Genomic DNA, 13999 nt, shown 5'->3' with positions numbered 1-13999 from the left:
TCGGGCGGAAGGCGGGGTACACCCTGGACAAGTCGCCACCTCATCACAGATAGACAGACAACATTCACAAATGATCCAATAAATTATTTTAAAACAATTTAATAATTAATTAAGTGAATAGTTTGATTAGACGAATGAGTGAATTAAAATGAAATTTTATCATTGAATTAGTTACTTTAAAATTAAATTATTTCATAATTTCTCATTTATTTCTTTATTTCATTATTTAATCGACTATTTACTAAACGTAATAAATAATTTAATGAATAATTATATACATTTTGAAAATCAATAGTTTAATAAATTAATTAAATGACTAAATTGATTAGATGATTGGATTAATTGAAATTGTATTTAATCATTTAATTAATCATACAGGGCCAACACAGATAGACAGACAACGTTCACAAATGATCCAATAAATTAATGTAAAACAATTTGATGATTAATTAAATGAATAGTTTGATTAGATGAATGGATGAATTAGTTACTTTAAAATTAAATTATTTCATAATTTATAATTGATTTCTTTATTTCATTATTTAATCGACTATTTATTAAATGTAATAAATAATTTAATGAATAATTATTTAAATGTTGAAAATCAATAGTTTAATAAATTGATTAGATGATTGGATTAATTGAACTTTAATTTAATCATTTAATTAATCATATCAATATTTAGTGAATTATTTCTGAAATTGATCATTTATTTCATGATGAACCGATTATTTATTGAATATAATACATCATTTAATACATTTTAAAATTGTGAATGAATTAAATCAATATTTTAATGAATTGATTAAAAGTTCAAAAACTTTATCAAATGATTGAATTACATTTTTAATACAAAAATTGTAATCATACAGTGATATAATTAATAACACACGTAAGTAATTATCTGAATATTCATTTAGTGTTGTCCTATTTGACCCTCCATAGATTGTCTCCGTTGCACTTCGGTATGAGAAGTTGAAGTACCGTACACCCACGCTGGCCGCATGTCTTTGAAACAGGGGTTCAGAACATTCAGAGATATATCCTCCCGTCCCACGAAGTCCAAAATATTCATTTTAACGTCAATCAAGGATGCTGACTGGACTTTGTGCTGCTGTCTTCACAGGACATGAGGAAACATGTCATGATGACCCTGCTGGACACGGAGAGATCCTACGTGGACTCGCTGCGCACTCTCACTCAGGTAACTCGCACTCAGGGTAACCGCCTTCTTTCTTTCTTCCTCCGCGGCGCGACGCCGGCACATTGCTCCGGGCGGGAACAAAAAGGTGATGCCTAATCCGCTTACGCTCGGTCCGGCTAATCTGCCGAGCTCGGCGGCGTCTCGCTGTCGTCAGCGTTATCAGCGCCTAGGGATGATACTCCAAACCGGTTTACCCGGTTGTTCGATAAGAAAAGAACCGAGTCCTCGGACTCGAATCCCTTTTCGAGAACCGGTACCCGTTATCGAGACCACTATAGTAAAGAAAAAGAGTTGGTTCTTTATTCGAATCCCGTCCCGACCAGAAATGCTCCGTGGGACATCACAATAAATGACGTCACGTAGCTCAGTCATTAGGCGCAGATAGCGAAAACAGGAAAAAAATGGACGGGAAAAAGCGCTCCAATGTGTAATAAAGTTCAAAACAAAAGGTATAATCCAATGAATAACTTTACTGAGAGATTTTAGCAAACACATGAAGAACACTTTTACCACCCACCGGAAACTAGGGATGATGTTTGATAAGGAATTATCGAGTTCAAGCCTATTATCGAATCCTCTTATCGAACCGATTCCTTATCGGTTCTCTTATGGAGTCCAGATAGGTTGTTGTATATGGAAAAAAAACACAATATTTGGTTTAACAAAAGCTCACTTTTATTATATAATAAAAAAATAAAATCTAATAAATAAATAAATATTGACTGTTACCCACCTAAAAAAATAAAATAAAATAAATAAATATTGACTGTTGTTACCCAAAGAATATTAAGTGGGATTTTTCAGAGAAACAAATATATACAGTAACACAAAAACAACCTGTCTCTGTGATCACTATAGGTGTATAAATAATAATATAGTGTTAAATAAAATCAGTCCCTTGGGCACTAAACTGAAAATAATACAGCTCTCCAAAAAGTGCACTTCTGCTGCTATTGGAACATAACTGTTTATGATGCTTTGACATTTTTGCACTTTATTTCTTTCTTGAAAGAAAATTCTATGAAGAGAAAAGTTGTTTGCAAATGTGGTTCCAATGCTAAAAAATGAAAAGTTAAAGCTAAAAAAAGAAATACACTTTATTGAGTTCACATTATTTCTTTATGGGGGAAAGACGTTATGAGCTAGAGAATAACAACTACACTACCCAGCATGCAACGGGAGTTACGAGCATGCGCGGTCACCCCGAAAAGTGTTGCATGTTGCCACGCTGTGAAAGTAAACGTCAAGAACTCAGCCAACACGCCTCGTCTGCATTATTTATAATTAGACAGACAACACATCTGCAGTGTGATTTTGTTTTGTTTACAAGGAAAGAAAAACAAAAGTTAAAAAAGGGAGATATGTTGTATATATATGTATGTGCTGCGGTTGTTTTAAGAACGTTGCGACAGCTGCCGTAAAGGAGGTGCGTTGCTAGCCTGGTTGCTATGTTTCCGGTTGGTGGTAAAAGTGTTCGTCGTGTGTTTTACCCTGCTAAAATCTCTCAGTAAAGTTATTCGTTGGATTATAGCTTTTGTTTTGAACTTTATTACACATTGGAGCGCTTTTTCCCGTCCATTGTTTTCCTGCTTTCGCTATCTGCGCCTAATGACTGAGCTACGTGATGTCATTTCTTGTGATGTCCCACGGAGCATTTCTGGTCGGGACGGGATTCCACTCTTTTTCTTTACTATAGTGGTCTCGATAACGGGTACCGGTTCTCAAAAAGGTATTCGAGTCCGAGGACTCGGTTCTTTTCTTATCAAACAACCGGGAAAACCGGTTTCGAGTATCATCCCTACCGGAAACATAGCAACCAGGCTAGCAACGCACCTCCTTTACGGCAGCTGGCGCAACGTTCTTAAAGCAACCGCAGCACATACATATATATACAACACATCTCCCTTTTTTAACTTTTGTTTTTCTTTCCTTGTAAACAAAACAAAATCACACTGTATATGTGTTGTCTGTCTAATTATAAATAATGCAGACGAGGCGTGTTGGCTGAGTTCTTGACGTTTACTTTCACAGCGTGCTCATTCTTAGCTGCCGGGTGACGACATGCAACACTTTTCGGGGCTACCGCGCATGCTCGTCACTCCCGTTGCATGCTGGGTAGTGTAGTTGTTATATTCCCTAGCTCATAACATCTTTCCCCCTATAAAGAAATAATGTTAACTCAATAAAGTGTATTTCTTTTTTTTAGCTTTGACTTTTCATTTTTTAGCATTGTAACCACATTTGCAAATAACTTTTCTCTTCATAGAATTTTCTTTCAATAAAGAAATAAAGTGCCAAAATGTCAAAGCATCGTAACAAACAGTTATGTTCCAATAGCAGCAGAAGTGCACTTTTTAGAGAGCTGTATTATTTTCAGTTTAGTGCCCAATCGATCTCAGGGCGGACACTCTAACCACTAGGCCACTGAGTAGGTACTAGGCAACTGAGTAGGTCACTAGCCTGCTAAAATTCCTAACCGTAGCTTTAAAAAAAACCTACAATGTTAACATTAGCCTGCTAAAATGCTAACTGTAGCATAAAAAAAGCTAGAATGCTAACATTAGCCTGCTAAAATGCTAACTCTAGCTTTAAAAAAAAAAAAAAAAACTACTTACCTAAGCATACTCACAGGTAACCTTCAAGTTACGAAATATTTGAGGCAGAGGTGTATATCTGCAAAATTATCACCAAAAAAAAAGCTAGCATGCTAATATGAGCAAAATAAGTTAAAATATAATAGAATGCTAACAGTATTATGCTTACAATAGCATACTTACAGTTAGCATTAGTGAAATACCAAAATATATAAGGAGCATAACTGCAAAATAAAAAAAATAAAAAGCTAGAATGCTAACATTAGCCTGCTAAAATGCTAACTGTAGCTTAAAAAAAACTAGCTTACTTACCTAAGCATACTAACAGGTAACTTTCAAGTTACAAAATATTTGAGGCTGAGGTGTATACCTGCAAAATTTTCACACAAAAAAAAAGCTAGCATGCTAATATTGGAAGGCTAACGATGTGTGTTGCGGGCCATTAAAAAATTATCTATATCAGCAAAATAAGTTAAAATATAATAGAATGCTAACAGTATTATGCTTACAATAGCATACTTACAGTTAGCATTAGTGAAATACCAAAATATATAAGGAGCATAACTGCAAAATATATATATAAAAATTTTTTTTTTAAAAAGGCTAGAATGCTAACATTAGCCTGCTAAAATGCTAACTGTAGCTTAAAAAAAACTAGCTTACTTACCTAAGCATACTAACAGGTAACTTTCAAGTTACAAAATATTTGAGGCTGAGGTGTATACCTGCAAAATTTTCACACAAAAAAAAAAAGATAGCATGCTAATATTGGAAGGCTAACGATGTGTGTTGCGGGCCATTAAAAAATTATCTATATGAGCAAAATAAGTTAAAATATAATAGAATGCTAACAGTATTATGCTTACAATAGCATACTTAGTTAGCATTAGTGAAATACCAAAATATATAAGGAGCATAACTGCAAAATATATATAAAAAAAAAGAGAAAAAAAAGCTAGAATGCTAACATTAGCCTGCTAAAATGCTAACTGTAGCTTAAAAAAAACTAGCTTACTTACCTAAGCATACTAACAGGTAACTTTCAAGTTACAAAATATTTTAGGCTGAGGTGTATACCTGCAAAATTTTCACACAAAAAAAAAAGCTAGCATGCTAATATTGGAAGGCTAACGATGTGTGTTGCGGGCCATTAAAAAATTATCTATATGAGCAAAATAAGTTAAAATATAATAGAATGCTAACAGTATTATGCTTACAATAGCATACTTACAGTTAGCATTAGTGAAATACCAAAAATACATAAGGAGCATAACTGCAAAATATATATAAAAAAAAGAGAAAAAAAAGCTAGAATGCTAACATTAGCCTGCTAAAATGCTAACTGTAGCTTAAAAAAAACTAGCTTACTTACCTAAGCATACTAACAGGTAACTTTCAAGTTACAAAATATTTGAGGCTGAGGTGTATACCTGCAAAATTTTCACACACAAAAAAAAGCTAGCATGCTAATATTGGAAGGCTAACGATGTGTGTTGCGGGCCATTAAAAAATTATCTATATGAGCAAAATAAGTTAAAATATAATAGAATGCTAACAGTATTATGCTTACAATAGCATACTTACAGTTAGCATTAGTGAAATACCAAAAATATATAAGGAGCATAACTGCAAAATATATATAAAAAAAAGAGGGAAAAAAAGCTAGAATGCTAACATTAGCCTGCTAAAATGCTAACTGTAGCTTAAAAAAAACTAGCTTACTTACCTAAGCATACTAACAGGTAACTTTCAAGTTACAAAATATTTGAGGCTGAGGTGTATACCTGCAAAATTTTCACACAAAAAAAAAAAGCTAGCATGCTAATATTGGAAGGCTAACGATGTGTGTTGCGGGCCATTAAAAAATTATCTGTATGAGCAAAATAAGTTAAAATATAATAGAATGCTAACAGTATTATGCTTACAATAGCATACTTACAGTTAGCATTAGTGAAATACCAAAATATATAAGGAGCATAACTGCAAAATATATATATAAATTTTTTTTTTAAAAAGGCTAGAATGCTAACATTAGCCTGCTAAAATGCTAACTGTAGCTTAAAAAAAACTAGCTTACATACCTAAGCATACTAACAGGTAACTTTCAAGTTACGAAATATTTGAGGCTGCAAAATTTTCACAAAAAAAAAAAAGCTAGCATGCTAATATTAGAAGGCTAACGATTGTTTGTCCATCCGTTTTAATTGTTTAATGTCCACAATGTCCGACTGTGTGTTGAATAAAAATGTGGTCCATTGAGCACAAAAGAGTGAGTGATGCTGAGATGTATTCAGCGACACATCACAGCCATCTGATCTAATCACCAACTCTCGCTCCGAGGCTTTTACGTAACACTCTGCATCTCCAACTTCATGGAGGGAATTAAAAAGAGTTTGTCTTCCTCCTGAGTCACTTTTCAACAAATCACTCGCCGTATCAAATGTCGTCAAGTCCCCATGATGCCTGAATCATGCCGACGGGTGAATACCTGGGCGAGCCGTGACGTGCTGGAGGTCACCCACCATGTGTGATGAAGTTGGAATGGGGTGAACTTCCGTGGAAGCAAACGCACACTGAGAGTGTGTTGTGTTGTGTTGTGTTGTGTGTGCGATACTTTCATGTGTGTTTCAAAGTGGCTTTCATGTGTTTGTGTCCAGCTGATGTTGACATTTCATGTCACGTGACTCTCTGTGACGCCTTTCAACAAACGCTCCATTCATTAATAAACGTTCAGAGCGTCCAAAACATACGGAGACATTTTAAACCCCTTCATAATCCTACTTGAAACTGCGAATACGCAGAAAAATACATGAGTAATATTTAAAATAAATAATAAACCACTAACATGAAAAAACAGGAATGAGTTGAGATTTTAACCACAAAAAGGCATTGTTAAAATATTAACTGTACAGAGAAAAAAATAAATGAGGGATTTTAATGATGCAACTTTGAATAGAAAATATTATTTTGAAAGTAAATAATTAAAAAAAAAATTAAAGCAATAGGTTACATGAATAAAAAGAGTTTTTATAGCAATTGACTGCAATTTAAACCCTCAGTCGTAATTATAATATCAATTTTAGCTGGGCAGGACATTATAAAAAATAAATAAATAAATAAATAAATAATATAAATTTTAGACAACTAAAAAAAATGTATGAACTTGATATGATTTCTTATGAAAAAGTATTTTAAAAATGAGCAAAAACCATGAAAAAAATAAGAAACAGTAATGAGTTGAGATTTTAACCACAAAAAGTCATAGTTAAAATTTTAACTGTACAGAAAAAAATAAATGAGCGAATTTAATGATGCAAGTCTCAATAGAAAAATATTATTTTAAAAGTATATATTCTAAAAAAATAATTAAAATAAAATAAGGCAATAGGTAACAAGAATAAAGTGAGTTTTTAACCCCCACAGTCGTAGTTAGAACATTGATTGTGTAGAAAAAGTAAGTGAGAGAGTTTAATGATGCAACTTCCGTTATAAAACATATATTTCTTCAAGTAAAATGTTTTTTAAATATTACAAAATTAACAAAAATCAAAAAATAGATAACAGGAATTGACTGCAATTTAAACCCTCAGTGGTAATTATAATATCAATTTTAGACAACTAAAAAAAATGTATAAACTTGATATGATTTCTTATGAAAAAGTATTTTAAAAATAAGCAAAAACCATGAAAAAATAAGAAACAGTAATGAGCTGAGATTTTAACCACAAAAAGTCATAGTTAAAATTTTAACTGTACAGAAAAAATAAATGAGTGAATTTATTGATGCAAGTTTCAATAGAAAACTATTATTTTAAAAGTAAATATTCTAAAAAAAATAATTAAAATAAAATAAAGCAATAGGTAACAAGAATAAAGACAGTTTTTAACCCCCACAGTCATAGTTAAAACATTGATTGTGTAGAAGAAGTAAGTGAGAGAGTTTAATGATGCAACTTCCGTTATAAAACATATATTTCTTCAAGTAAATAAAAAAAAATAAAATAAAAAAAATCACAGAAAATAGATAACAGGAATAAACTTCGATTTTAACCCTCACAGTTGTAGTTAAAATATAAATTGTAGACGTTTTAAAAAATTGAGTGAACTTAAGGATACAACTTCATATATAAATAAAACTATTTATTTTTTTTAAATATTACAAAAATAAACAAAAATCAAAACATAGATAACAGGAATTGACTGCAATTTTAACCCTCGGTCGTAATTAAAATATCAATTTCAGACAACTAAAAAAAATGTAATGAACTTGATAGGATTTCTTATGAAAAAGTATTTTAAAAATGAGCAAAAATCATGAAAAAATAAGAAACCGTAATGAGCTGAGATTTTAACCACAAAAAGTCATAGTTAAAATATTAACTGTACAGAAAAAATAAATGAGTGATGCAAGTTTCAATAGAAAACTATTATTTTAAAAGTAAATATTCTAAAAAAAATAATTAAAATAAAATAAAGCAATAGGTAACAAGAATAAAGTGAGTTTTTAACCCCCACAGTCGTAGTTAAATTATTGATTGTGTAGAAAAAGTAAGTGAGAGAGTTTAATGATGCAACGTCTGTTATAAAACATATATTTCTTCAAGTAAAAAATGTTTTTTTAATATTACAAAAATAAACAAAAATCAAAAAAATAGATAACAGGAATTGACTGCAATTTTAACCCTTTGTTGTAATTAAATTATACATTTTAGACAACTAAAAAAATTTAATGAACTTGATATGATTTCTTATGAAAAAGTATTTTAAAAATGAGCAAAAACCATGAAAAAATAAGAAACAGTAATGAGCTGAGATTTTAACCACAAAAAGTCATAGTTAAAATTTTAACTGTACAGAAAAAATAAATGAACAAATTTGTTGATGCAAGTTTCAATAGAAAAATATTATTTTAAAAGTAGGTATTCTAAAAAAAATAATTAAAATAAAATAAAGCAATAGTTAACAAGAATAAAGAGAGTTTTTAACCCCCACAGTTATAGTTAAAACATTGATTGTGTAGAAAAAGTAAGTGAGAGAGTTTAATAATGCAACTTCCGTTATAAAACATATATTTCTTCAAGTAAATATTAAAAAAAATAAAAATCACAGAAAATAGATAACAGGAATCAACTTCCATTTTAACCCTCACAGGTGTAGTTAAAATATAAATTGTAGATGATTAAAAAAATTTAGTGAACTTAATGATACAGCTTCTTATATAAATAAAAAACTTTTTTTTTTTTAAATATTACAAAAATCAAAACATACAAAACAGGAATTGACTGCAATTTTAACCCTCAGTCGTAATTAAAATATCAATTTTAGACAACTAAAAAAAATGTAATGAACTTTATAGGATTTCTTATGGAAAAAGTATTTTAAAAATGAGCAAAAAAAAAACGTGAAAAAATAAGAAACCATAATGAGCTGAGATTTTAACCACAAAAGTCATAGTTAAAATTTTAACTGTACAGAAAAAACAAATGAGCGAATTTAATGATGCAAGTCTCAATAGAAAAATATTATTTTAAAAGTAAATATTCTAAAAAAATAATTAAAATAAAATACAGCAATAGGTAACAAGAATAAAGTGAGTTTGTGTTAGTTAGTTAGTTAGTTACTTAGTTAGTTAGTTACTTAGTTAGTTAACTCAAAAAGATATGCGGGGATTTTCATCTACCTGTCAGGAAATGTCAGACATGGGATTCTTTACTATTGGGACATAAGTTTTGGGTCAAGTGTGTGTGTTTTTTTGTTAAATATGCAATCTGAATAGGACACTTTGAGCGTCCACTCATACCTTCTTTAATGTCCTTGGGCTGCAACTGATGTATTATAATAATGATAATAACTCCAGTTATCACTATTGGCTTATTAACATGCCGTCCTCCTCCTTCTTCACAGGGCTACATGCGTCCTCTCAAGCAACCGGACGGCGGCTCCATTGTGGACCCGCTGCTGGTGGACGAGATGTTCTACCAGATCCCCGAGATCCTGGAGCACCACGAGGACTTCCTGGAGCAGGTGGGCGGCTGCGTCAACCAATGGCACGACCGGCAGACAGTCGGACACATCCTCATCCAATCTGTGAGTATATGGGTCTGGAATGTAGTATATATATATATATATATATGTATATATATATATATATATATATATGTATATATATATATATATATGTGTGTATATATATATATCTATATATATATATATATATATATATATATATATATATATATATATATATGTATATATATATATATGTGTGTGTGTGTATATATATATATATATATATATATATATATATATATATATATATATATATATATATGTATGTATATATATATATATATGTATATATACACACACACAAATGCTTATGTTGTTTTTTTTTTGTTTTATTGGGACGGGGGGAAAAATATGAATATAAAAGAAAAATTTGGGCGAAAAAATATATATTAAAAAATATATATATATTAAAACAATATATATATATATATATATATATATATATATATATATATATATATATATATATATATATATATATATATATATATATATATATATATATATATATATACATAAATGTTTATGTTTGTTTTTGTTTTTTGTTTTTGGGACGAGGGGAAAAAATATGAACATAAAAAAAAAATTCGGGCGAAAAAAGTTTATATTTAAAAAAGATATATATATTTAAAAAAAAAAAAAAAAAAAAAAAAAATATATATATATATATATATATATATATATATATATATATATATATATGTATATATATATATATATATATATATATATATATATATATATATATATATATATATATATATATATATATATATATATATATATATATATGTATATATGGCTACAAATGTAGCTTACCACCACCAGGTGTGAATGAATGATGGGTTCCCACTTCTCTGTGAGCGCTTTGAGTATCTAATAATAGAAAAGTGCGATATAAAATCTAATCCATTATTATTATTATTATTATATATATACATATATATATATATATATATACATAAATGTTTGTTTGTTTTTGTTTTTTGTAATAAAATGTTTTCGGGCGAAAAGAGTAAAAATAAAATATATAAGATATATATATATATATATATAAATATACATATATATATTTATTTATTTATTTTTATATATATACTCTTTTCGTCCAAAATTGTTTATATATATATATATATATATATATATATATATATATATATATATATATATATATATATATATATATATATATATATATATATATATATGTATGTATATATATATATATATATATATTTTTATATATATATATATATATATATATATATATATATATATATATATATATATATATATATATATATATATAAATAAATAAATATTGTATTTTTTTTCCAGGCGGAAAAAAAACCCATCATATATAAAGCTAGCTTAGCGGTTAGCTTAGCTATTAGCTGCTCCCGGCTTGCTCTCCGTGTGTAACATGTGTAGCCTCATCCTCCAGTGATAATACTACTTAAGATACAAAGACATGTATTACATTTTGCCGCAATGCAGTTGATTATTATTAGCTTAAGGGAGCGGCTCCACACTGTGTATGGAGACACACAATTAGCTGCTAGCCCCTTGTCAGCGGGGGGGAATAAAAATCAAGCGTCAGCCAGAGGGGATTAATTGTATAGTTAATATATAAATTAATTAATTACATATTTATTTATCTATATCTAATTGCAATTAAATAATTAGTGGTGTTTGGGATTGGCATTAAAAGGCATTAATCAACAATCACATACTTTTTCACAAAAAAAATCGTCCGATACCAATCGATCTGCACATTCTTAAAACAGTCAGTGTAAAAAAAAAGTGTAACTATTCGTAATCGCACGCTTTCTACTCCTAAACCGCTGCGCACACAAAGGTGAAAATTGGGCGGAACGTCCATCCCAGCTGTGTCGTTGGTGCTATTATTTATTCTGACGAACACACCGCTTTTGTCGAACTGAACTATTATTTTAAAAGTAAATATTCTAAAAAAATTATTAAATTAAAATAAAGCAATAGGTAACCATAATAAAGTGAATTTTTAACCCCCACAGTCGTAGTTAAAACATTGATTGTGTAGAAAAAAATAAGTGAGAGAGTTTAATAATGCAACTTCCGTTAAAAAACATAGATTTTTTCAAGTAAATATTTTTTACAAATTAAAATAAATCATAGAAAATAGATAACAGAAATCGACTTCGATTTTTAACCCTCACAGTTTTAGTTAAAATATAAATTGTAGACAATTAAAAAAATGTACTGAACTTAATGATACAACTTCTTATACAGATAAAAGTATTTTAAAAATAAACAAATAACATGAAAAAAATAGTTAACAGGAATGAGCTGCGATTTTAACCACAAAAAATTATCTGTCAAATATTAACTATAAAAAAAAATTAATGAGTGAATTTAATGATGCCAGTTTCAATGGAAAAATGTTTATTTTAAATATAAATATTTTAAAAAGTAAATAAAGCAATAGGTAACAAGAACACAGTCGTAGTTAAAAAATGTATTGTGTAGGAAAAAAATAAGTGAGAGAGTTTAATGATGCAACTTCCGTTATAAAACATATATTTTTTCAAGTAAATATTTCTTAAAATATTTAAAAAATAAACAAAAATCATAAAACATAGATAACAGGAATCGACTGCGAGTTTAACCCCTCACAGTCGTTATTAAAATATAAATTGTAGACAACTAAAAAAGTGTAGTGATCTTGATATGACTTCTTAATAGAAAAACCATGAAAAAATAATAAACAGGATTGAACTGAGATTTTAACAACAAAAGGTCATAGTTAAAATATTAACTCTACAGAAAAAATAAATGAGTGAATTTAATGATGCAAGTTTCAATGGAAAAAATATTATTTTAAAAGTAAATATTAAAAAAATAAACAAAAACATAATACAAAATAAAAATAAAATAAAACAAAGCAATGGGTAACGGGAATAAAGACAGTTTTTAAATTTCTTTAAATCTTGAAATTTCTCACACCGCTCAATGCGCCGTAAAGGACGCCCACTGTAACTTTGTGGAATAAGCACAACATTGGGTCCACACCTTCAGGGGCCTGACAAGCACATGTGGGTCCAATTTCAGCAAAGTTGGTTGAAAAACATCAAGCAAAAGGGGGCGGGACTTTGCAACTAAATGTCCAAAAGTAACCATTTGTCCAGTGGACATAAAAGTGATACATGTATGCTCACATGTCTTGCAAACTTACAACCCGAAGGGGGGCGACACCATTTTCCCGCCTTTTTCCCATTGTTTTGGTTACCTCTCTGTGCTGATTGGCCGAGAGCGACCATGAGACTGCTGTGGTATTTTTTTTCCGTTCTGACTCTTTAGCGACCCGGCCAATATTTCCCATGACCCGACGGGGGGATTGCAACGTGAAGTCGGAAAAAAATCACGCCAGGCCCGAGCGTTCCTTCTGAACAACAGAAATAGTTTGACATTTGCTTTGCTTTCCGTACAAGTGTCGCCATGTTCTCGCTGGAAGAGCAGACGACTTGACAGCCCGTCAAAGACGCCGTTTTTCCCTCTTATTGCGGAAAGAAAAACAGGTCGGGGATATTTTGTGTGTTTACGGAGAGAACATAGAGTATGTCATTTGGTCCAAAATGACAGGAGGAGGGAAAAAAGCTATTTTATTTTGAGGTTTCCTATTCATGCCCTTTGCTAGCTGCAACTTGTTAAACACTCTTTGCACAGATTGCAATGTTTACTGCACACTGTACTTTTCTGGTATTGTTACTTTTTTCCCTCACCATTTTCTATTGTTGTCGGCTTTTATTGAAGCGGTTAGCATGTCAGCATGCGCCCAAATAAAACACATGTGCCAATATACAGGGTCAAATAGGACAGAATGAAATATATAAATACATCTGTAAATAACCACTAAATTAGATATAGATGAATAAATGTTTCATTAATCTCATGCAAATTAAATGTATATATTAACTATGCAATTAATTATTTCAATATTTTGTTAACTATGTCAATATTTAATTAAGTATGTAATTATTTCACTTTATTTTTTAATTGTACAATTTATTATTATTTTTATTTTTTTTCATATTTCACAATTTAATAATTATACAATTATTTATTTGACTATTTGACTAATTATTTCCTAAAC

General features: G+C 29.8%; 1 protein-coding gene across 4 annotated transcripts in view; it reads left to right on the top strand.

The window, feature by feature from the left end:
* The window catches only part of LOC133663052 (rho guanine nucleotide exchange factor 17-like), a 141467-nt gene that overhangs the window by 86771 nt on the left and 40697 nt on the right, over positions 1–13999 (top strand). For all 4 annotated transcript variants that reach the window (XR_009828221.1, XR_009828222.1, XR_009828220.1 and 1 more), the window contains exons 2-3: positions 1127–1204; positions 9703–9885. Coding sequence is in view for 1 of the 4 variants with exons in the window: in XM_062067236.1 (XP_061923220.1) it covers positions 1127–1204; positions 9703–9885 (261 nt within the window). In the remaining 3 variants the exon portion in view is untranslated. The remainder of the gene's footprint in view (positions 1–1126; positions 1205–9702; positions 9886–13999) is intronic.

Source organism: Entelurus aequoreus, linkage group LG13 (genome assembly GCF_033978785.1).
Source record: "Entelurus aequoreus isolate RoL-2023_Sb linkage group LG13, RoL_Eaeq_v1.1, whole genome shotgun sequence".
Classification (NCBI taxonomy): Eukaryota; Metazoa; Chordata; class Actinopteri; order Syngnathiformes; family Syngnathidae; genus Entelurus; species Entelurus aequoreus.
This window is presented reverse-complemented; position numbering and strand designations above follow the sequence as displayed.